This window comes from Equus caballus, unplaced genomic scaffold (genome assembly GCF_041296265.1).
Source record: "Equus caballus isolate H_3958 breed thoroughbred unplaced genomic scaffold, TB-T2T haplotype2-0000437, whole genome shotgun sequence".
In the NCBI taxonomy this organism is placed as follows: Eukaryota; Metazoa; Chordata; class Mammalia; order Perissodactyla; family Equidae; genus Equus; species Equus caballus.
Genome location: NW_027222394.1, coordinates 3,186,375 through 3,209,196, shown reverse-complemented (window position 1 = coordinate 3,209,196; position 22,822 = coordinate 3,186,375). Strand labels below are relative to the sequence as shown.

At 54.4% G+C, this 22,822-nt stretch overlaps 2 protein-coding genes across 7 annotated transcripts in view; both read right to left on the bottom strand.

Moving 5' to 3' along the window:
• Window positions 1–10,692: 10,692 nt before the first annotated feature.
• Window positions 10,693–14,925, bottom strand: LOC138923001 (ral guanine nucleotide dissociation stimulator-like). Its single transcript, XM_070259535.1, has 8 exons — window positions 14,822–14,925; window positions 14,104–14,173; window positions 13,256–13,324; window positions 12,738–12,812; window positions 12,120–12,152; window positions 11,628–11,749; window positions 11,331–11,422; window positions 10,693–10,996 (listed from the first exon to the last, which is right to left on the bottom strand). The coding sequence occupies exons 2-8, from the start codon at window positions 14,125–14,127 to the stop codon at window positions 10,935–10,937; spliced, it is 477 nt and encodes a 158-aa protein (XP_070115636.1). The 5' UTR covers window positions 14,128–14,173; window positions 14,822–14,925; the 3' UTR covers window positions 10,693–10,934.
• LOC138923000 (ral guanine nucleotide dissociation stimulator-like) overlaps window positions 14,822–22,822 on the bottom strand; it is a 34,908-nt gene continuing 26,907 nt past the window's right edge. For 3 of the 6 annotated variants that reach the window (XM_070259529.1, XM_070259530.1, XM_070259532.1), the window contains 9 exons: window positions 22,331–22,383; window positions 19,834–20,410; window positions 19,321–19,431; window positions 18,270–18,463; window positions 17,554–17,661; window positions 16,699–16,900; window positions 16,272–16,552; window positions 15,271–15,486; window positions 14,822–14,925 (listed from right to left, as the gene is read on the bottom strand). In XM_070259529.1, coding sequence (XP_070115630.1) covers window positions 16,457–16,552; window positions 16,699–16,900; window positions 17,554–17,661; window positions 18,270–18,463; window positions 19,321–19,431; window positions 19,834–19,971 — 849 coding nt within the window. In that variant the 5' untranslated portion in view covers window positions 19,972–20,410; window positions 22,331–22,383 and the 3' untranslated portion in view covers window positions 14,822–14,925; window positions 15,271–15,486; window positions 16,272–16,456. Of the gene's footprint in view, window positions 14,926–15,270; window positions 16,553–16,698; window positions 16,901–17,553; window positions 17,662–18,269; window positions 18,464–19,320; window positions 19,432–19,833; window positions 20,411–22,330; window positions 22,384–22,822 lie in introns of those variants that run through there. The other 3 variants (XM_070259531.1, XM_070259534.1, XM_070259533.1) reach the window with 3 other exon arrangements.

The window sequence follows — 22,822 nt, the reverse complement described above, 5'->3', positions numbered from 1 at the left end:
GTGGTTCTGGTGTGTCCGGTGGGTGGTTCCAGCATGTCTGTCAGGCTTTTCCAGCGTCTAAGGGGTCTGGTCCCAGCATATCTGGCAGGTGGTTCAGGCATGTCCAGCAGGTGGTTCAGGTGTGTCTGGGAGGTGGTTTGGCATGTCCAGCACATGGCTCTGGCATATCTGAGAGGTGGTTCAGGCATGCCTGGCATGTGCTTCCGGAGTGTCCGTCAAGTGGTTCTGGCATATCTGGCAGGTGATTTTGGCATGTGAGTCAGGAGGTTCTGGCATGTCTTGAAGTTGCTTCTGGCGCATTCTGGACTTGATTCTCATGTCTGTGGTGGGTGGTTCTAGAGTGCCCAGATGATGGTCCTTATGTGTCTGACAGCTGGTTCCAGCTTGTCAGGCAGGTGCATCACACATGTCCAGTGGGTGGTTCCAGCGTGTGCCACAGATGGTTCAGGCACACCCAGAAGGTGGTTTCAGCATGTCCAGCAGATGGTTCAGACTTGTCTGGCAGGTGGATCAGTCATCTGGGGCACCTGGTTCCTGCATGTGCTGTGCCTGTTTCTGGCATATCCGGCAGGTGGCTCTGGTGTGTCCAGCTGGTGGTTCCATTATGTCTGGCACATGGTTCCGGGGTATCATGCAGGTGATTTTAACGTGTCATGTGGGTTGTCCAAGCATGTCTGACACCTGGTTCTGGCATGTCCGGCAGGTAGTTTCAATGAATCAGGCACCTGATTCTGGCATATCTAACAGGTGGTCCTGGCACGTCTGGTAGGTGATTCTGGCGTGTGCGGCACATGGTTTCCCTGTATCCGGCAGGGGATTTTGACGTGTCCTGCAGGTGGTTTCAGCATGTCTGCCATCTGGTTCTCGCATGTCTTTCAGGTGGTTCAGTCATGTTCAGCACCTCGTTTTGGCATGTGCAACACCTGTTTCTGGTGTATCCAGCAGGTGGTTCTCACAAGACTGAGTGGTGGTTCAGGAGTGTCGAGCAGGTGGTTCTGGCATGTTGGACAACTTGTTCTGGTGTGCCCGGCATGTGGTTCTAGATTGTCCATCACGTGGTTCAGGCTGGTCTAGGAGGTGGTTCAGGTGTGTCCGGCACCTGGTTCTGGACTCTGCTGGCCCTGTTTCTGGTGTACCCATCACATGGATCCAGCGTGTCCAGCACATAGTTCTGGTGTATTCAGCAGGTGGCTTCAGTGTACCGGGCCCCTGGTTCCGGCATATTTGACAGTTGTTTCCATGGTGTCTGGCAGGTAGTTCCTGTGTGTCTCACATGTGGTTCTGGTACATTCTTAAGGTGGTTCTGGTGTGTCCGGCTGTGCCTGTTTCCGGCATTTCCAGCAGGTGGCTCCACCTGCTAGACATGCTGGAAGCCCCTGCTGCGCTCGTAGGAGCCAGGTACCAGAGACACTGTAACCACCTGCTGGACACGCCAGAAACACAGGCAAGACATAATTGAAGGACATGCCAGACATGCCAAACCACTTCCTGGAAACACCCAGACCACCTGCCGGACACCCCCAAAACATCTCCTGAAGAGGAATGTATCAGATGCCAGACAGGCAAAACCACATTTCAGACACATCAAAACCACGTTTCAGAAATGCCTGGAACATGGGACGGCCATGCCAGGACCAAGTGCCAGATGCAACTGGACCAGCTGACAGACATGCTTGAACAACCTGCCAGACACACCTGAACTACCCGCTGGACATACTGAAACAATCCACTGGAAAAACCTGAACTACCTGCCTGACATGCTGGAACCAACAGCTGGGCACCTCGGAACCACCACCCAGACAGTCTGGAACCATGCACTGGAGATGCCAGAATCAGGTCCTGGAGACGCTGGAATCATGTGCAGGAACCGGCAGAATCACCCATTGCACACAGTGGACCCACTTTCTGGAAATGCCAGAACCACCTGCTGGACACAACGGAACCACCTTCTTGACATGCTGGAACCACCCCTGGATATGCTGCCACCAACCACCAGACATGACTGATCCACCTGCTGGACAGCACTGATCCACCTGCCAAACATAGCTGAACCACGAGCTGGACACACCAGAACCACCTGCCTGACATCCCAGAAACACCTGCCTGACACACTGGAGCCACCTGTCGGACATGGCAGAACCATGTGCTGGACACTGTAAAACCACATGCAGGATACGCCAGAAGCAGATGCCAAACACATCACAACCACCTGCCGGGCATGCCGGAACCACCCACCAGACACGCCAGACAACAGGCAGGACAAGCTGAAATCACCTGCCGGATATGCCATAACCAGGTCCTGAATACACCAGAACCAACTTGAATGTCAAAATCAACTGATGGACATGCCAGAACCACCACCCAGACATGCTAACCCACCACCTGACATGACGAAATCAGGTCCCGGACACACCATAGCCACCTGCCAGACATGCTGGAATCACCTGCCAGACACGTGGGAATCAACTGCCAGACACCCCAGACACACCAGCCAGGCACTTCAGAACCACCACACAGGCATGCCAGAAGCACCAGCCACACACGTCTGAACCAACTGCTGGACACCCTGGAGGCACCCACTGGAAATGCTGGAAACACCTTACCAATGTAACAGAACCACTTGCCAGACACACCGCAAACACCTACCATACATGCCGGAAACACCTGTTGGATATGCCAGAACCAGTTGCTGGACACGGCAGAATCTGGTGCCCTAAGGCCAGAAAAACCTGCTGGACATGCCCAAAACACTTGCCAGATATGCAAGTACCACCTGCCAGACATGCCAGAATCACCTGCCAGATGTGCTAGAAAAAGGTGTCGCACACACCGAAATGAGGTGCCAGACAAAACTGAACCACCTGCAGGACACCCTGGAGCCACCTACTGGATACAACAGAAAGAGGTGTTGCACATCCTGGAACCAGGTCCTGGACACGACTGAACCAAGTGATGGACAAGCCTGAACCACCTGATGAACTCGTCGTAACCACCTTTAGGATGAGCTGGAACCATCTGGTGGACATGCTGGAAGCCGAACACGCTACATCCAGGTGCAAGACACACTGGAGCCACCTGTGGGATATGCCAGAACCCCAGGCTAGACATTCTCAAAGGACACGCTGGCTATGCCGAACCACTTCCTGGATACACCCGGACCACCTGCCGGACAACCCCAAAGCACCTCCCGGAGAGGACTGAATCACATGCAGGACATGCCCAAACATCATTCGGACACGTCAGAACCACATTTCAGAAATGCCTGGGTCAGGGGACAGCCATGCCTGGACCATCTGGCAGAGGCACCTCGACCAGCTGACAGACATGCCTGACCCACCTGCCGTACACGCTGGAACCACCTGCTTGACTCGCCAGAACCACATGCTGGACACGACGGAACGACCTTCTGGACACACTGCAACGACCCCTAGATATGCTGCAACCCACCACCAGACACAACTGATCCACGTGCTGGACAGCACTGATCCACCCGTGAAACATGGTGGAAGCACGAGCCTGACATCCCGGAACCAACTGTCAGACATGCCAGAATCACCTCTCACATATGGCAGAATCAGGTACCGGATACCGTAACCACATTCTGGGCACACTGGAACCAGGTTATGGATTTTCTGTCAAGTGGTTCAGGCTGGTCTATAAGGTGATTCAAGGGTGTCTGGCAGCTGTTTCAGGCGTGTCTGGCACCTGGATCTGGCCTGTGCTGGACCTGTTCCTGGCATATCCATAACATGGTTCCTGCGTGTGTGGCACATGGTTCTGGCGTATTCAGCAGGTGGATTCAGCGTACCGGGCGCCTGGTTCCGTATCTGACAGTTGGTTCCATGGTGTCTGACAGGTGGTTCCTGTGTCTCTGGCATGTGGTTCCGGTATGTTCTGAAGGTGGTTCCAGCGTGTCTGGCAGGTGGCTACTGTGTGTCCAGGACCTGATTCAGTTGTGTGTGGTTGGTGCGCTCACAGTGTCCAGGTGTTGATTCTGGCATGTCTGGCATTCGGTTCCCGCATGTGCGGTGGGGGATTCTAGTCTGTCTGGTAGGTTGTTCCAGCCTTTTCCAGAAATTGGTTCTGGTGTATCCAGGAGCTGGTTCTGGTGTATCTGGCAGGTGATTTTGTTATGTCTGGCAGGTTTTTCCAGCATGTTAGGATGGTGGTTCTGGCTTGTCTGACAGGTTTTTGTGGCATGTCCAACACCTGGTTCTGGCGTATTCACCATTGGTTTCAGTGTATCTGGCACGTGGTCTCAGCATATCCAACAGGTGTTTGCGAAGTGTCTGGCAGGTGGTTCCTGTGTGTCTGGCATGTGGTTCTGGTACGTTTGGAAGATGGTTCGGATGTGTCCGTTAGGTGCTTCTGGCATGTGTGGGAGTTGGTTCTGGTGTGTCAGAGTCATGTTTCCGGTGTGTCCGGCAGGTGTTTCCAGGTGTGTCTGGTGGGTGCTTCTGGTGTGTCTGGCAGGTCGTTCTGGCATGTCTGTGTGGTGGTTAAAGAGTGTGCAGAGGCTGGTTCCAGCATGGCTGTCGGGTTTTTCCAGCATCTAAGGGGCCTGGTTCTAGTGTATCCGGCAGGTGATTTTGGCATGTCTCGCAGGTGGTTCTGGTGAGTCAAGCAGGTGGTTCTGGTGTGTTCGGCAGGTGGTTCAGGTCTGTCCAGAAAGTGGTTCCATCATGTCTGGCACGTGTTTCTGGCATATCTGAGAGGTGGTTCTGGCATGCCCTGCATGTGATTCCCAAGTGTCCGTCAAGTGGTTCTGGCATATTCGGCAGGTGATTTTGGCGTGTGAGTCAGGTGGTTCTGGCCTCTCCTGCAGGTGCTTCCGGCGCATTCTGGACCTGATTCTCACGACTGTGGTGAGTGGTTACAGAGTGTCCAGATGATGGTTCCAACATGTCCACCAGTTGGTTACAGCATGTCAGGCACATGGGTCACATTTGTGCGGCAGGTGTTTCAGGCGTGCACACAGATTGTTCCAGTGCACCCAGAAGGTGGTTTTGGCATGTCCGGCAGACGGTTGAGTCTTGTCCGGCAGGTGAATCAGTCGTGTGGGGCACCTGGTTCCGGCATGTACTGCGCCTGTTTCTGGTGTATCTGGCAGGTGGTTCCGTTATGTCTAGCACACGGTTCCAGGGTATCATGCAGGTGATTTTGACGTGTCCTGTGGGTTGTCCAAGCGTGTCTGACACCTGGTTCTGGTGTGTCTGGCAGGTACTTTCAGTGAATCAGGCACCTGGTTCCAGCATATCCAAGAGGTGGTCCCCGCATGTCTGGTAGATGATTCCGACGTTTGTGTCACAAGGTTCCGTCATATCCAGCAGGGGATTTTGAGGTGTCTGGCAGGTGGTTCCAGTGTGTCTGGCATCTGGTTCTGGCATGTCTTGCAGGTGGTCAGTCATGTCCATCACCTGGTTTCGGTGTGTGCGACACCTGTATCTGCTGTATCCGGCAGGTGGTTCTCACAAGACTTGTAGGTGGTTCAGACGTGTCCAGAAGGTGGTTCTGGCGTGTGGGGCACCTGGTTCCGGTGTGCCTGGCATGTGGTTCAGGATTCTCCATCTAGTGGTTCAGGCTGGTCTAACAGCTGGTTCAGGTGTGTCCGGCAGCTGTTTCAGGTGTTTCTGGAACCTGGTTCTGGCCTGTACTGGACCTGTTTCTGGTGTATCCATCATATGGATCTGGTATGTCCAGCACAGCTTTTGGGCGTGTTCAACAGGTGGCTTCAGCGTACTGGATGCCTGATTCCATCGTATCTGACCATTGGTTCCGTGGTGTCTGGCAGGTAGTTCCTGTGTGTCTGGCATATGGTTCCAGTATGTTCTGAAGGTGGTTCTGGCATGTCCAGCTGGTGGCTACCGTGTGTCCGGACCCTGATTCCTTCGTGTGCGGTTGGTGCGTTCAGTGTGTCCAGGTGTTGGTTCCGGCGTGTTTGACAGTTGGTTCCCACATGCCTGGCAGGGGATTCCAGGCTGCCTGGCAGGTTGTTCTGGCCTTTTCTGGAAATTAGTTCTGGCGTATCCAGGACCTGGTTCCAGTTTATCTGGCAGGTGATTTTGGCATGTCCGGCAGGATGTGCTGGCGTGTTAGGCTGGTGGTTCTGGCTTGTCTGGCAGGTGTTTGTGGCATGGCCAGCACCTGGTTCTGGTGTATTCGGGAGGTGGTTTCAGTGTATCTGGCACGTGGTCTCGGCATATCCAACAGGTGGTTGCAAAGTGTCTGGCAGGTAGTTCCTGTGTGTCTGGCATGTGGTTCTGGTATGTTCGGAAGATGGTTCCAGCATGTCCTTTGGGTGCTTCTGGCATGTCTGCAAGGTTGTTCTGGCGTGTCAGTGCCATGGTTTCAGTGTGTCCGGCAGGTGGTTCCAGGTGGTTCTGGCGTGTCTGGTGGGTGCTTCTGGTGTGTATGGCGGGTCATTCAGGCATGTCTGTATCGTGGTTTCAGAGTGTGCGGCAGGTGCTTCTGGCATGTCTGTTGGCTTTTTCCGGCTTCTAAGCGGCCTGGTTCCAGTGTATCCAGCAGGTGATTTTGGCTTGTCCAGAAGGTGGTTCTGGCGAGTGAAGCAGATGGTTCAGGCGTGTCCAGCAGGTGGTTCATGTCTGTCAGTGATGTGGTTCCGGCATTTCCAGCACATGGTTCTGGCACTCTGAGAGATGGTTCTTTCATGCCCGTCATGTGATTCTGAAGTGTCCATCAAGTGGTTCTTGTGTATCCAGCAGGTGATTTTGGCGTTTGAGTCAGATGGTTCTGGTGTGTCCTGCAGGTGCTCTGGCACATTTTGGACCTGATTCTCACATCTGCGGTGGGTGGTTCCACCATTTCCAGAAGATGCTTCTGAAGTGTCCAGCAGTTGGTTCCAGCATTTAAGGCAGGTGGGTCACACAAGACCCGCCCAAATCATTCGGCTGAGGCATGAATGATTGTCCTTCCACATGCTTAGGAGGAGAGAGACAATAGGATTTTAACCAACCACTCTTTGGAAGTTAAGAAAAAACTCGCTTTCCACAGTGCTCTTACAGCATACCGGCAACCTCTCATGCCGCCCTTGTGCATGGGTGGAGAGAGTGTTCAGAAAGCAGCTATGGAAGAAAAGCCAAGTTTGCTCAGCAGAGTCCTACATTGCCCTAAAACTGGAAGGCACAAAACACTGCCTCCAACCCTCAAGGGGAGATGAGCAATAATCCATCTTGCTTCCAGCTCTTTAGGAAGCTGAGAAAGAACTCACTTTCCACACTGTTCTTATAGTGTACCTTGAACATCTCATACAAAGGCACCTGAAATGCTGTTTATTTGGAGCCCTTAACTCATTGCTTTAGAACTTCTGCTTTTGGGGCATTTCCATCTTGCCAACCCAGCTCAGACAAAATGCCTACATCTTCTCCTTAAGCAAGGAGGCTGAGGCCCGAATGGTTGTGCTTCCACATGCTTAGGAGGAGAGAGACAATAGGCTTTTAACCAACCGCCCTTGTGCACTGGAGGAGAGAGTGTCAGAAAGCACCTATGGGAGAAAGGCCCCTTTGCTCTCAGCCGTGCCCTACATTGCTCTAGAGGTGGAAGGCACAAAGCACTGCCTCCATCCCTCAAGGGGAGACAAGACACGAACCATCTTGCTTCCAGCTCTTTAGGAAGCTGAGAAAGAAGTCGCTTTCCACAGTGCTCTTACAGCATACTGGGAACCTCTCATACACAGGCTGTTGAATGCCATTTCCTCCCAGCCCTTAACTCGCTACTTTAGAACTTCTGCTTCTGCCACATTTCCCTCTTGCCAACCCGGCTCAGGGGTAATGGCTACATCTTCCCCTTAAGCAATGGGGCCAAGGCCCATATGATTGTGATTCCACAAGCTTAGGAGGATAGAGACAAGAGGCTTTTAACCAACCGCCCTTGTGCACTCATGGAGAGAGTGTCAGAAAGCCCCTATGTCAGAAAGGCCCATTTGCTCTCAACCATGCCCTATATTGCTCGAGAGGTGGACAGCACAAAGCACTGCCTCCATCCCTCAAGGGGAGACAAGCCACAAACTGTCTTGCTTCCAGCTCTTTAGGAAGCTGAGAACTCACCTGCTGGATATGCTCGAACCAGGCACCTTAGATGCTGGAAAAACCCGACAGGCATGCCAAAAGCACCCGCCAAACACTCTGGAACCACCACACAGACATCCCATAATGACCCACCAGACTCACCGTAAGCACCCACCAGACACACTGGAAACATGAGTCTGACACGCCAGAACCAACTTCCAGACATGCTGGAAGCACCTAACGGACAGGCCGGAACCATCTTCCGAACCTACCAGAACCACATGCCAGACACACAGGAACCACCTGCCACACACTTCGGAACCACCTGTTGGATATCCCAGAACCAAGTACCAGATACACTGAAACCACCTCCCAAATATGCCAGAACCAGGTGCCGGACATGCCACAAACACCTGCCACACAAGCTGGAACCACCATCCTAACACGCCAGAATAACCTGCCGGACAAACCAAAATCACCTGCCGGATACACCGGAACCAGGTCCTGGATACGCCGGTACCAATTTCTGGAAAAGGCTGGAAAATCTGCCAGACACGCCAGAATCACCCACCGGACATGCAGGAACTAATTGCAAGACATGCCGGAAACAAAGCCAGGACACTCTGAAAGCATCAACCGGACAGGATGGAATCAGGTCCCAGACACACTGTTGCAACCTGCTGGACATGCCAGAACCAACTTTCGAATGTACCGGAACCATATGCCAGACACACAGGAACCACCTGCCAGACACCATGGAACCAACTGTCAGATACACCGGAACCGGGCTCCAGTTTCCTGCATTTATCAGTTCTAATAGGTGTGTAGAAGTATCTCATTGAGGTTTTATATGAAATTCCCGAATGACCTGTGGCGTTGGTCATCTGTCCTCAGGATCGTTTGCCATCTGTATGTCTTCTTTGGTGAGGGATATATTCAGGTCTTTTGCCCATTTTTCAATAAGGTTGTTTATTTTTTTGTTATGGTTGACTTTTAAGAATTCTTTACTTATATCTTGGACATAGTTTCTTTATCATATATCTGTTTTGCGAATATCGTCTGCCAGTCTGTAATTTGTCTTTTGACTCATCGATTTTGCCTTCCACAAAGCAGGAGTTTTTAATTTAATAAAGTCTAACTTGGGGCCAGCCCGCTGGCACAGTGGTGAAGTTCACGCACTCCACTTCGGCAGCCTGGGGTTCACAGGTTCTGATCCTGGGTGTAGACCTACACACAGCTTGTCAAGCCATGCCGTGACAGCATCCCACAGTCCAAATAGAGGAAAATGGGCACAGCTGTTAGCTCAGGGTCAACCTTCCATACCAAAATAATAAATAAAGTCTAACATCAGTTTTTTTTCAGAGATTATACTTTCAGTTTGTATCTTAATAACATAATTCCAGATTCGAGTCCACTTAGAGTTTGTTGCATAATCTTTTTAGAAGTTGCATTGTTTTGCATTACATTTAGGTCTCTGTTCCATTTACTAAAAGTTTGTGAAAGTGTAAATTCTATATCTAGGTTCATTTTTGTAAGAGCTTTAATGAGGTGCAATTGATAGAGAAAGAACCTGACATATCTAATATGTACTATCTGATGACTTCCCCCACATACCAACTGACATATATGTATAAATTTCTCCTTTAGCCTATGACAGGGTGGATCACATTGATTTAATTTTGGAATGCTGATACAACCTTGCATACCTGAAAAAATTTCCTCTTTGTCCTGGTGTATGATTGTTTTACATTGTTGGCTTCAGTTTTCTAATATTTCATAGAAAACGGTAACTGCTCATTTCTGAGACTTGTTGTTCTCAAGTTTTCCCTAGTTTTAAACTCTAGTTTTGCTTTTAGGGTACTGCTGGCCTCATAAGATGAGTTGGAAAGTGTTGTCTCTGGTGATATTTTCTGGAACAGATTGTTGGGAGCACTAGGTTTCTGGAGGGAGACCTGGCTGAGGCCCTAAAAGCTGCATCCCACAGCTTTCCCCTTGGATAGACAACAAGCAGGAAATGGTATTCAGAGTCAGGGACCAGAAGCCCAGGGGGATCCAGTCTAGGTCAGAGGTGAACAGGGAGCCCCTAGTGGGCCCGAGAAGGCAGAGTCCTGCCTGCCCATGGTCCATGTCCACAGGACCTTCCTCTGGCCTCGTCCTCTCCATGTGCACGTTTTGAGCTTTTGATGGTATTTTCCCCACTTAGAGCTGAAGCCATTGCGGAGACTGAATCAGAAAACAAGGTCCTAATCTGTGTGCAAGAGAAACCGGGAAAATGTTCCCTCTTCCGGCAGAGTGTCGAAAGGCAGCCACTGTCCTGGGCAGGACGTGTGCTAGGGACAGGCACGTGCTAGTTTGACAGACACGCCCAGCTTAGTGGTTGTGGCTCTGGCTGAGAAAACGCCTCCAACCGCTTAGTCCCAAGAGGTCGGAGGGGCCATCTCTGCTCCTGGACAGGGTGAACCACACTGCAATTATCCTGTCCTCGGCAGGAGGGGGACTTGGGCATGTCGTTCAGTAGCCAGGGAGAGGACTGGCACTTCTCCCTTCTCCACATAAACTGAGCTGCTCACTCTGGGAGATTTCTAAATTTGAGGAGGAATGTGAGTTTCTGGATCCGGTTTCCATGAGTGCTGCGAGCGAAAGACTCACACCTCCACTCCCAGGATTAGAAAGAAGCAACAATTTAATATAATACTCAAACGGAGCATTTACCATTGACAACAAAATATGGCCCCGCCAAATAGGGAAATAGGTGCTGGGCAAAAGGGGGGAGGGAGAAGAGGGGTTGGTGCCTCCCCTCGTGGCCAACAGGGGACCCCCAGAAACGGATCACAAAGTTCTCCTCATCAGAATCAGGGGAGGTGGCCATGTGCACCCTGAGTGTCAATGCTGTGTCCCCGCTGTAGCTCAGCTGGTCTCAGGAGGGTCATCGACCACCACCACTGGGCCCTTGGTTGGGGGTCTGGTGTCTGGAGAAAGAGAGGCGTTTCCTGAGTGGCCTGCCTTGGAACCACAGTGCACACCCCATCCCGGCCCCCACTGCGCTCTCTGCTCCAGCCATTTGCTCAGTGCTCAGTCAGCCAACAGCACCCCATCTGTCCCTGACACAGGGGCTGATATTTAGCGTCACCCATTTCACAGAGGAGGAAACCAATCCCAGGAACGTGAGTGCAACCGCCCAGGACAGGACTGCTCAGCAGTGGAGCTGGAACCCAGGGCCAGCTGTCTGCCTCCCCAGGCCCACACTCAGTCTGAATGTTTCCTGAGCCCGTGGATTCAGCCACTGCCGGTCTAGACACTCACTCTGCCCTGAGCGGTTCTTCTTGTGTTTGAAGAAGAGTTGAATCTTTCTGACCCAGTGGTATCGGGGCTCCAGCTGGCAAGACAGGCTGTAGCTACAGGACAGAGCAGAGCTGGGAGCTCTCAGGAGCCACACATCACATGTGCATCCTGGAGCCTGCCAGCAGCTGGAGTCGAAGGGCCCCAGGGGTCGCCATGCAACCAGATCTGAGGCTGACCAGTGAGCCATGGACATGGGCTCTGGAGCTGGTCAGCAGAGAGAGTCTGCCCTGCCCTCCCCCAACTCCTGACCCGACTCACCTCTCCTCCTCGCTCAGGGGCTCCACGGCCTGGAACCAGGCCCCAAAGTGCTTGTCGGGCTGCACGGTGTACAGATTTGCAGCCTCCTGGAGCAGCTCGATCTCGTCCATCAGTTTGAATTGCTAGGACAGAGCAAGCACAGGATGCCTACAGGGCCTGAGTGGGGGACCCTGCAGGGCTCGTGGAGGGGGTGAGGAAGGGGGCAAGGGGCCAGTCTGGGGCCTTTGCCCACTTGGGAACCCTCCCTCCCTGCGATTCCAGTCAGGACTTGCCTGCTCTCACACTTGGCTCAAAATAGCTCCTCCAGGAAGGAGTCTTTGATGCCAGCCCTTCCCCCACCGACCAATGCCATAGGATCCCTAGCTCTGTATATCGAACTGTGCAAATAAATGTTCCACCCTGGGGATTGGGCCAGAGGGGGTCCTGCCCACTGCTGGGGGGTCTCTGATTTCCAACCCCCACCCTCCCCACCGGGAGGCCACAGCTGCTTACTTCATTCCATTTCCGACAGTTGAGCACATTGCCCTGGAAAGCAGACAGCCGCAGTCCATCAGAAACAGCCCCCTTGGCCAGCACTAGCCCCCGTCCACACCTCTTGCAATGCTGCACTACTGCCAGTGGGCAGGCCCATCCAGAGCCCAGACTTGGACCTGGGCCAGTCTCTGGGCTCCAGAGCAGGGGGCACAGAGCAACTGAGGCAAGAGACCTTGTAACCCAACCCTCTCTGATGACACGTGGGGAGACTCAGGCCTCAGGCAGGAAGGGACAGCTCAGCCTCTGATGTGCTTCCTGACTGGGAGGGGCCCGACTTCTCTTCCCTCACTGGCAGGGCCAGAGGGAGAGGCTGAGTCCAGCTCAGACACCACCTCCTGCGGCCACACAGTCAGGCAGCTCTGAGCCTCAGAAGCCCAGGGAACCTGGACGGTGGCTTATGCAGAGCCTGCATCACCCACTGGGGAGATGGGCCTGACACCCCAACTCCCACACGAGGCTGGAGGCCCTGCTGAGAGGACCTTTTCCAAATGCAGAGAGCTCAGGGCTCAGGACAGGACTCTCTCCTCCCCACCCTCAGGAGCCTGAGCCCCTGGACCCACCTCCAGGCTCACTCACCTCCACGTAATCCTCCATTGTACCGTCCAGCAGCTCCAGGGAACCGAAGAACGTCACCAGGGAGGGGACGACAGCCTGTGCCGCCATCAGGATGGGCATGGTGATGAGCTCCCGCTCTCAGGTGCCCCCATGAACTTTCCCCTGAAACCCTTCAGCCCAGCCTCCTGCCCACCCCACGCCCCCACACAGAGCAGCCTAGGATCTTCGGGACACCGCAACACACAAAATTCCCTCCCCCGCTCCCCTCCAGGAACACCAAACTCCATCAGTCAAGTCACAGGGATGGCTGTTGGCGCCTCCCAGGGGCAGTGGCCCCTGCCCTTCCCCACCCCAAATCTGCCCTGCTGCCAGCCCTTCCAGGCCTCCTCCTGCTCACTGCCACTGCAGGCCCGTCATGCTTGGCAGCCACAGCAGATTTGCCTGAGGTGGAAGGCCCCTCTTCTGAGGGAGGCCTCCAGCTGGGAGGAGGCGCCCCCTCTCCTCTGACTCCTGGGCCCCTCCCCCACAGTCACCCTCACCTGCTGCCACTGCCTCTCCTGGGCTCCCTGGCGTGCCCTCTCTGCAGTCTTTAACACGGAGGTCGCCTCCTGTTGGGGCCGAAGACAGGGTCAGTGTGCCCATACTCCCCTCCACATGTCCCCCCAAGGCCCCTGATCTCAGACCCTGGCCATCGGCTCCAGTCCCCTCCTGCCTCTGCTGCTCCAAACTGCAGGGTGCTCTGATTCTAGACCAGTCCCAGCTCCAGGAATCAGTCCTGTGTGACCTTGGGCCTGCCCAGGCCTCCCTGGCCCTCTTTCCTCAGCTGAAAAGTGTGAGGAGAATGTCACCTGCTTCCAGGAGTCTCCTGAGGACTCAGAGTCATCTGCGTGTCATCACTGCTCTCCCCTCACCTCTCGAGGAGGAGCCGGCACAAATCTCCTCCCGTTCCTGTCCTCCCTTGGATGGTAGCACCCCGCTGGGAGGCCTGCACCGCTGATCTTTTCCCTCCACTTCCCAGAGGAGGAGACGGAGGCCCCCAGAGGGGCAGTGACTGGCTCAAGGACCCACTGGGAGAGGCTGCTCCCCATGCCAGCTACAGGCCCTGTCCCCGCTACCTTCACCCCACCCCTGGCTCCAAATCTGACAAAGGCCCCGGCCTCTGGACTCCAGGGGTGCGTCCAGACCCCAGCTGAACAGACAGGGAGGGGGAGGGCAGGGAGTCTTGGGGGACCTGGCCGAGTGGCCCCGGCCTGCCCCACCCTCACAGGGCTGTCTGACCCCCAGCCTGGGCTGAGCCTTGCCATAGCCTCACCTCCTAGGATCCCCTCAGGATGTTCCCCTCCCCTCTCCTTCTGGCCTCCTTCGAGATCTCCAGCCTCCAGGTTACCTGCACTAGCAGCTCCCTGCTCATGCGTTTCTATCTCCTGACCCACTTCTTCCAGGTTCCAGAACTCTCCCTGCGGGGTGGGGAAAGAAAAGAAAGAAAGAAAAGAAAGAAAGAAAGAAAGGAAGAAAGGAAGAAAGGAAGAAAGGAAGAAAGGAAGAAAGAAAGAAAGAAAGAAAGAAAGAAAGAAAGAAAGAAAGAAAGAAAGAAAGAAAGAAAGAAAGAAAAAGAAAAACTGTGGGATGCTTGAAGGCAAGTCCCATTTGTTTGAGAACCCAGCAGATCCAAACTGCCTGGGGCCTGGATGAGGGATTTCGCTGGGGTGCTCTGAGCTCTAAGGTCCCCATGGGACTGTGGAGGGGCCTCTCCTCTTGTCCCTTGGGGCCTCCATTCCCAGATGTCCCAAACAGATCTCCTTGGAACAGTGTTGGTTTCAGCTGCATAGAGGCTTCTGTTGCTGCAAAGGAAACACCTGACAATCTCCACCTGGGCTCAAGCCAGGATCTGGTCTGGAAGGAAATGAATCCCTGGGATGGAACTGCTGGCCTAAGGGCCCTGAGAGACTCAGAGACCCAGCACCCAGGTCAGTCCCTGCGCCCGGTGTTCGCTGTCTCCCAGGTGTTCTCAGCTGACTTTGGGGGACATGCCGGCCCAAATGAGGTTGCCTGGGCCACCTCACCCTCATGGTGCTTGGCTGGAGAGCAGTCTACCCACTACCCACCTGGAAACTTGTCCCCAGGTGTCTTGGAGACAAGCAGTGGCAGGGCTCTGCAGGGCAGAAAGGATTGTGTGGCGGGAACAGAAGTTCCCGAGTCCTCGGCACTCCTGGGGAAGCGGAGAGATGGAGCCGTGAGGGTGAGCTGAAGCTCTGCTGCCTCTGGTTTCTGTCACCTCACGGACTTCTCCTGTCCTGGAGGACACACATGCCCAGGGAAGCCAGGGAGGGCACACCTGCCACCCGATGAGTAACACTGCCAGGCACAAGGATTTGTAGCTCAACACAAGAGAGGAAGTGAGTTTGTCCCCACTGGGACCTCAAGTCAAGGTCAACGTGGCCCTGGCATGAGGGTCAAGGGACAGTCCAGGGACTAAGACCCCAGACTTCAATCCTGAGAGCTGAGAAACAAGAGGCAATTCCCATGCATCCAGACAGGGCGTGCCAAGGCTTACCTCAGCCACCCTGATCCACAGCTCAACCACCCTGGCCCTGTCCTGTGCTGTCATGCTAGCATCCCCAAGGCAGGTGACGAGGATGCAATTGGCCATGGTGTTGTCGTGCATCACAGTGTCACGGACGGTGGGTGCCAGGGACTCGCGTTTCCTGTTGTCACACTCAGACCAGATGGAGCCGAGGCAGTGGGCGGGCACCAACGTCTTGAACAGCTCCTGCAGAAGATGCGGAGTGTCACCCGGTCCTGCCACACCCCAGCTCAGCGTCCACAGTCCCCCATAGGCCCAGGCAGGGTGAGATCAGAACTGGAGCTCAGGAAGCAGAGCATCTGGCCTGAGGCTTATGGGAGTCCCTGGGTTTTGTCTGTGTCCACTGAATGCACCCAGTCCAGGATGACCCCGAACTCAGGACTGTGGGGAAGGGAGGGGACATTTGCTCCCAGCCCCGTCTCACTTCCTCCAAGCTCCAGAAGGCAGCCCACACATGCCCACCAGAAGGGCCATCATCCACCCATCCCAGTGCCCCTCGAGTCCCACTCCCCATTCCCATGCACATTCCCCCAGAGGCAGGGACAACCCCCAGCTTTGTTTGACTGTCTCCACTGGACTCAATACACATCACCTTCCTGATAAGTGCTGAGGCTGTCCGGGACACCTGCGCAGATGGGGGATCCACCCAAGGACCTGGCAGCACTTCAGTGAGTGCCCATCCCCCACCAAAGGGCCAGACTCTGCCCACCTTCCACTCTCTCCCACCTCATTCATCGGCACAGCCACCCTATACAGCAGGTGCTGAGTGTCTGTCTCTACTGTCCCGTGTTCGCTAGGGGACAGCGAAGGCTTGGGGAGAAAGAAATCTGCCCAGGTCACAGTGTTGATAAGGAAGGAAGCAGGGATTTGGACCCAGATCATCGGAATCCTGAGCAGGGAATGGCAGGTGTGGGGTGGCTCATGGCACCGGGAAGGCAGGGGCCACCCGCCCCGCGAGCTCCTCTGCTCACCGCAGCCATCCTCGTCATCTGCTCTGCCACCAGCTGGGGAGGGAAGTCCAAGATGTTCGGCTTCTCCTCCCTCAGCTGGTCCTCGGTGGTCATGGCCCAGGGGCAGCTGGGCTCTGGGGCTGCCTTTACTGGTGGCCCTTGCTCTGGTCCTGGAGTGGCCGACTCAGGGGCTGCTGGCTCCAGCTCTACCACACGTGGTGAGACTGGAGGTGCAGCTGGCTCCAGCCCGGGGGCTGGCACTGGCTCTGGCTCTGGAAGTGGCAGGAGCTTTGGAGCTGGCTCTGGAGCAGGATAAAGAGAAAGTTTCACGCACACACCTGACAGTTTCTGTGCCTTTCCAAAGACAGAAAGGACTCCACTGCCTCTAAGGGAACGCTAGCCCGTGAACCTCAACACAGACAGTCTTCCCAGACTCCAGTCCCCTCACCTTTCCGTTCGGCCTCAATGGCCTTGAGATGCTCCAGGTGGCCTGGCAGAAGGTAGGCATGGCCCTCCACGTGGGAGCCACCAAAGCTGACGTGCAGAGTGGCCAGCTGCAGGGTCCAAGAGGGAAACCGCAGGGGCTCCCTGCAATCCTGCCCTTGGCCCAGCCAGGTTCCCAGCAGGAAATAGATAGCACTGCGGGGAGGCTGATGGGCCAGAGAGTCAGTGGCCTGGCCTTTCCTTAAACACCAGCCTCCCAAGGCACTCTTGTTAGCATCTGCGCCCCTGTGCCAGACCCTCCCCCTCCAGAGGAGGGCCCCATCCCAGCCCTGAGCCCTGGCTGCCTGACCTGGCTGTGGCAGGCCTGCTCATCCAGCAGGCTGAACACAGAGTCTGTGAGAGTCTCTTGTTCCCACCGACACTCTCCTCCCCAAGGGTCTGGACACAGCCCACTCAAGCCCTCCATGTATGTGGGCCACTGGAATGAAGACTCCAGCAGATTTGGGAGCAGCTTGCTCACACACCTCCTACTATGGACCTGGCGGTGGTGCTCACATGGTGTGGATGTGGAGAAAGGGAGGCAGGAGGAGCTGGGACTCTGCTGGGAGTGGGTCTCTAGGGGACAACGCAACCCAGCCTCCCTTCCAATTCTCAAGGGGCCTGGGACCCATGCACAGCTCTCTTTGAGTCCAGTCCTGCTGGAGTGGAAGCCACCAGAACTGAGCCCTCCCATGGGAATCACAAGATGGGTGAGATGCAGGGTTCTCCCAGGCCTGACATGGCCATAGCCTCCATCCTCGCCCCGCACCCTTTTTGCTAGAGACAGGAGGCCCTTCTTCTCGTCCCAAAGACCACTCACTTTGGGAGGTGGTCGTGTCCTCCAGCATCCCGCACGCAATGGGCCAAGCTGCCTCCATGTGTCCCAAAGGGGATGAAGTCATCACCCGGGATGGCGGGTAGATGGGACCTGTGAATGATGTCAAGTGTGACTGTCTGACTCTCAAAATAGAGGGGAGGACCAGGGAGGCTGTCTGCTTCATTCACTGAGTGACCCTTAGTGTGTCCAGAAGTCCTGCTCAGAGTAGGTCCTTCATAGACATTGTTGAATGACCTCCAACCAGAACCATCCCAGGTGTCTGAGTGGGCCTGTGGCCCCTCTGTGACCCTAGAGATCCCTAAGTGGCTACACCAAGGACAAGCACCAGGACCAGCTGGATGGCATCTCAAACTCTTTGACAGGGTGCTCTCCAGGTGCTTTTCCAAACTCAAAAAGCCACAAGCCAGTGAAGGGAGAGGTGAAGTGAAGACTACTTTCCATGGGGGACAGAGAAATAATCACCACCAGCAACCACAGCATGGCCCACCACCCTCTCTGCAGAGCCGGGCACCAGGGAAGCACCTGGATGGCTGATCCCATTCATCCCTGGGAGAAGCCTAGCAAGTTCATCCTCTCTCACCCCACATTTCAGAGGAGCCAACTCAGGCTCAGAGAGATGTGGTGACATTCCCAAGGCAAGACACACAGCTGGCAGTGGGCAGAGTCACCACTGTGCTGAGGAGGAGGCAGGCAGTCACCTGGGAAACAGCTGGTCCAGGACCTGGTGGGAAGTGCTGGAGCCTGAGTAGCTGTAGAGGGAGGTGATGACACTGCAGAGGACTCTGCTGGGGAAGGCTGGCAGCACAGACTCTGAGAGCCTCTGCATCATGCCTGCCTGGAGGGCACGCATCCTGCAGGCCTCAGTTACAGACAGAGTGGACTCATCTTCACTCTGGGTGGGATGAGGAGGACACAGGGTCAGGGCCACCACTGTGAACCACCAGCATTATCGAGGTCTGCAGCTGACCCAGGAACTCCTAGCCCCTCCCAGACATGTGCGACAGGAGACACAGGAGCTCCCACACTCAGCAAGGTTCTGGGCTCTCACAGTACAATCTGACTTTGGGCGTGCGAAGGATTCCACATTGATCTCCCTCGAGGCCATTTGCTCACTGAGGGACAACAGACCTCCCTCTGTGAAGAGCACCAGCCCAGTGAGTCCTCAACAGACACCCCCTCTCTAGAGAGGAGAACAGAGGCTTAGGTGCGCCAGGTGGCTTCTCTAGGTCCTGTGGGTCAGAACTGAGAGCTGCCCAAAGTGAGGGCTGAGGGCCAGCCCCTCTAACTGCCTGAGGCTTCATTGGGCCCCAACCTGGAGGGAAATGTTATGTGGCCACCCCACCCCGCCCCAGTCTGGAAACAGTGTACAAGGCAGTGACACACTCTGACAATCCCTTTGACTTCCAAAACACGCTGATGGTTATTTCTCTTACATTAAAGGGAGTTTGGAGACCCTCGTTATCGAGGTTGCATGTTCCAAAAAAGGCAAAATTCAAAGATACTCAGGGCCTAGTGGGAAGTGACAACGTTTTCTCTAATCTTCCTAGGAAAATGCAACGAGTGCCCTCCTATCCTCCTATGCAGCTGGTGGGGAGGAGCAGAAGTCCAGATTCCTTTGGGACTGTGGGACACTCAGGGGGGACAGCCCTGTTAGGCTCCCAGGAGATGGGCAGTTTGAGGCTGGATTCTGGGCCTACCCTGGTCATCTCAGGGGCCTGGGTGGGAAGACCCCTCTGTGCCCACTCTCACCTCAGAGCAGCCCTGGTTATTGATGATGGTGCGGTGCAGTTGGCCGCTGTCCAGGGAGATGGAGTACCCGAAGCCATTTGCCAGCTCTTTGACCGCCTCCTGCGTGCAGCTCTGCAAAGACAGTGCCCGAGAGCCGGGCCGGGATGTCTCAGGCACCTGCCTCGACTTGGCCACAGGAGGAAACCCCAGCAGGGATCAGGTACCCGGCAGTGTCTGTGTAGAACTCCAGCCAGGGAGGGAATGAGATGACACCCGGATGGCTCGGGACTAACCTATGGGTAGAGGAGCTTGGTCCCCAGCACCCACTCTCCCATCCTGCTAGCCAACACCTAGGCTGGGAACACGACGCACTGCCAGGCTTCCAACACCCAGCAAAGGGCTCCTGCCTAGGATGAGTGCCCCCTCAGCCCCGCCGTCCCTCACTCCACTCCCCCGGGACACACAAGGAGGCTCAGAGGGGTGTGGGGTTGGGATCCCATTGTGGCCTAAGGCGGTTGGCCTGCCCTGTGTTACCTGAGGGATCCTCCTGCCAAATGGCCAGGGGTGGTGCAGGTGAGGGCCAAGCCAATGTGTGTAGCAACTGAAAAGTCTCTGTTTCTTGGCTTTCCTGAAGCCACAGCCTCGACAAGTCGGGAGACAACAGCAGAGCATCCTGCTCTCTTCAGTGTCTCTACTCAAGTGAGCTCAATAGGAGGCTATGTCTAGAATGCGGGCGCCTGGAGACCAGTGTGCTAAGTTCTGTTAGGGTCTGTCACCAAGGAAGTGAGGTCACTTCCTCAAGCTTCCATTACCCGGGCCTCTTCTTTCAATCACACCAACCCAAAACCCCTCTGGGATCTTGGCTACTCACCCTCCTTGCCCATGTCATCACCAGAACTGTACACAAATAGCCAGCACAGAGCCTCACACAGGACCTTGAGATGGAACCAGGTTTCCAGCTTGAGGAAGCTGAGTTCAGCTGAGTTCATGCCTCTCTTTCCCTAGAAGCTCTGTGTCCTGGAAACACCATTGTGCCTCGCAAGGCCTCCTCAATCCTTCAACCTGCACGATAGGGACGAGGCCAGAAATAGCTCCCTCAGGATGTCCTCAGCTGCAGAAGAGACAGTAGTGACAACACCTGGTGTCTGGTTTCACTTGTGTCTGATGCACACACTTAGAGATGAAAGAATGACAAGAAGGGGTGGGCTATCGTGTGGAGCACCCCTCAAAACAGGCCTGTGTCACAGCTCTTGGGCCTTGAGCAAGTCTCTGCCCCTCTGGGCCTCATTTACACATCTGCAGCTTTAACGGGTTGAAATTAGAGGAAATTCAGAGATTGCCAGTCACTGGCATGAATGATTCCACGGTCTCCTGTTTCCCTTAGAGTCAGAACCAAGTGCCTCATGTTGGCCTATGTGGAGGGCAGCCTCCACCACGGCTCCCGGTGCTCACTGTCTCCTGCTGTGCACATCCTTGTGGAACCGAACAGTCATTAGGAAGTGACTTCTGAATAGAATGCAGCCAAGGTGTTGGGATGGTACACAACCCAGGGTTAAGAACAAAAAGCCTGGCCCTTCCTTCTTACTCATTGTCTTTAGCCCCCTCCCTCTTTCCCTCCTCCTGTTTCCATCTCTCTCTCTCTCTCTGCCTCTTATATCTCTGGAACTGGGGGAGCAAGTGCACATGTGTTCAATTTCCCTATGTAGAGGCTCCATAGGAGAGAATGGAGGAAATGATCGGCCAACAGACAGGCAGGAACTCAGGCTTTCCGTCCAAACAAACCCTGTCAACATGCATGTGAGTGAACTTGGGAGCACATGCTCCCCGAGTCGAGCCGCAATAGAGATGCAGCCCAAGCTTCACAGAGACCTTGAGGCAGAGGCACCCAGCTAAGCCGTGCCCCATTCCTGGCACACACACTTTGTGAGAGCTTAAGGATTTGTACTTTCTAGGGGCACGGTCTTAGAGCAACGTCGTCAGAGAGTGACAGGAAAAAGCAGTCTGCCAGTCCTGCCACCCGTCCCTGCCGTACCCCCATCTCCCCTCCTCTCTCTTCTCAGGATCCTTCCAGCCACACCGCCAGCTTTCTGACCTTCTCTGCTCAGACTCCTTTCTTCCTGTGAGTCTCTGCACCAGCAGTGGCTTCTCCCTGACACTCAAACTGTTCCCAGACACAGGCAGGCATGCCTCACATCTGTCACTCTGCTCACAGCAAATGTTACTCCTCTGAGGCCTTTCAGGGCCTCCCAGGCACAGTCTCCAACGTCACAGATCTCACATCTGCACGGTCATCTCATGATTTTCTCCTTCTTGGTCTCTTTTGGATAAAGTGAGTCCATGAAGCAGGGCATTCTGCTTGGCAGACGCAGAGGCAGCTTCTTCCGGTGCCCTCAGGAACATGACTGTCTCCTCTGGGTTGAATGTTTCCCCTCACAAGTCCATTCTGAATGGAAACTGTCATTTCACCTCTTTCCTGGGTCTTGTTTCTTCTAAGAACACAGGGAGCCATCCCTTCTCCCTGGAATGCGGCACCAGCCCCTACACCCACAGCCAGAAAATTAGCGCCCAGCTTCAAACACCACCAATCCTGAAGTCAGTTCCTGCTGAGGCCTCCCATCCATTCTGTAATTCCATGGTAAAGGCTGAGGTCACCTTTCCCCTGAGACTCAGCTCCCAGCCTTCCGTTGGCTTCTTAGAGGAACAGTGGGATTTCCCAGAAGCACTCCCAGCCTGGGCAAGAAAGGCTTTGAAATGTTCTCTATGTATTTTCCAGGACATGGGACATGAGGAGAAGTCATTTTGGTGTGTATGTGCAACAGTTTTGATGCAAAAAGTATCTTTTTCAGACAGAGATCAAAGAATGGGGCTACTGGGTGTAACAAGAAAATGGATATGCTGAGCCATCGTCTTCATGGTGTGAAGTCTTAGAGAGCAAAGAACATGCTTAAGAGCAGAGCATATGAAGACAATATCTTATGTTCAAATTCCAGCTCAATCCCTTCCTAGATATGGTAGCGGGCAAGTTACTCACCTCATCAGTGCCTCAGTTTCCTCATCTGGTGTCGGCAAGAATGATAAGTGTACCTAATTTGTAAGGACATGGAGAGTATTAAAGGAGTTAATGTTTGAAAACTGCTTGCAACACCTAGCACCTTACAAGCACTGTACCTATCCATTATAAATGAAATGGAAACATTCTTCTGATGCTATCTTTTTACTCCAGAAGGGAGACTAGTGCCTGGATGGATGTAGACAGAACTCCCTGAGACAGGATGAATCGAAGAATGAACAACACTGTTGAAGGCATTTCCAATGGCACATCTGCCTCCTTATGGACATTCTCTAGCAGAATCACACCCAAGCATCCCTCCTCTCTCCTGCATCATATTCTGGGATTCTATCCAGAAATCACGGGGGCTTCTTGCACCCCGGCACCCACACCCACTACAGGTTCTCTTCTCTCTAGCAGCAAACCTTAGGCCTTGTCCTGTTGGCTGCAGCCCACAGGCTCTGCACTCTGATC

What these genes read in the sequence shown, in the direction of transcription:
- LOC138923001 (XM_070259535.1), bottom strand. Translation starts at nt 14,127, where the DNA reads ATGAGCAGGGAGCTGCTAGTGCAG. An exon ending in CAATGGAGGATTACGTGGAG is followed by an intron (nt 12,153 to 12,737) that starts GTGAGTGAGCCT and finishes TCTGCTTTCCAG; the next exon opens with GGCAATGTGCTCAACTGTCG. An exon ending in ACTGTCGGAAATGGAATGAA is followed by an intron (nt 11,750 to 12,119) that starts GTAAGCAGCTGT and finishes GCTCTGTCCTAG; the next exon opens with CAATTCAAACTGATGGACGA.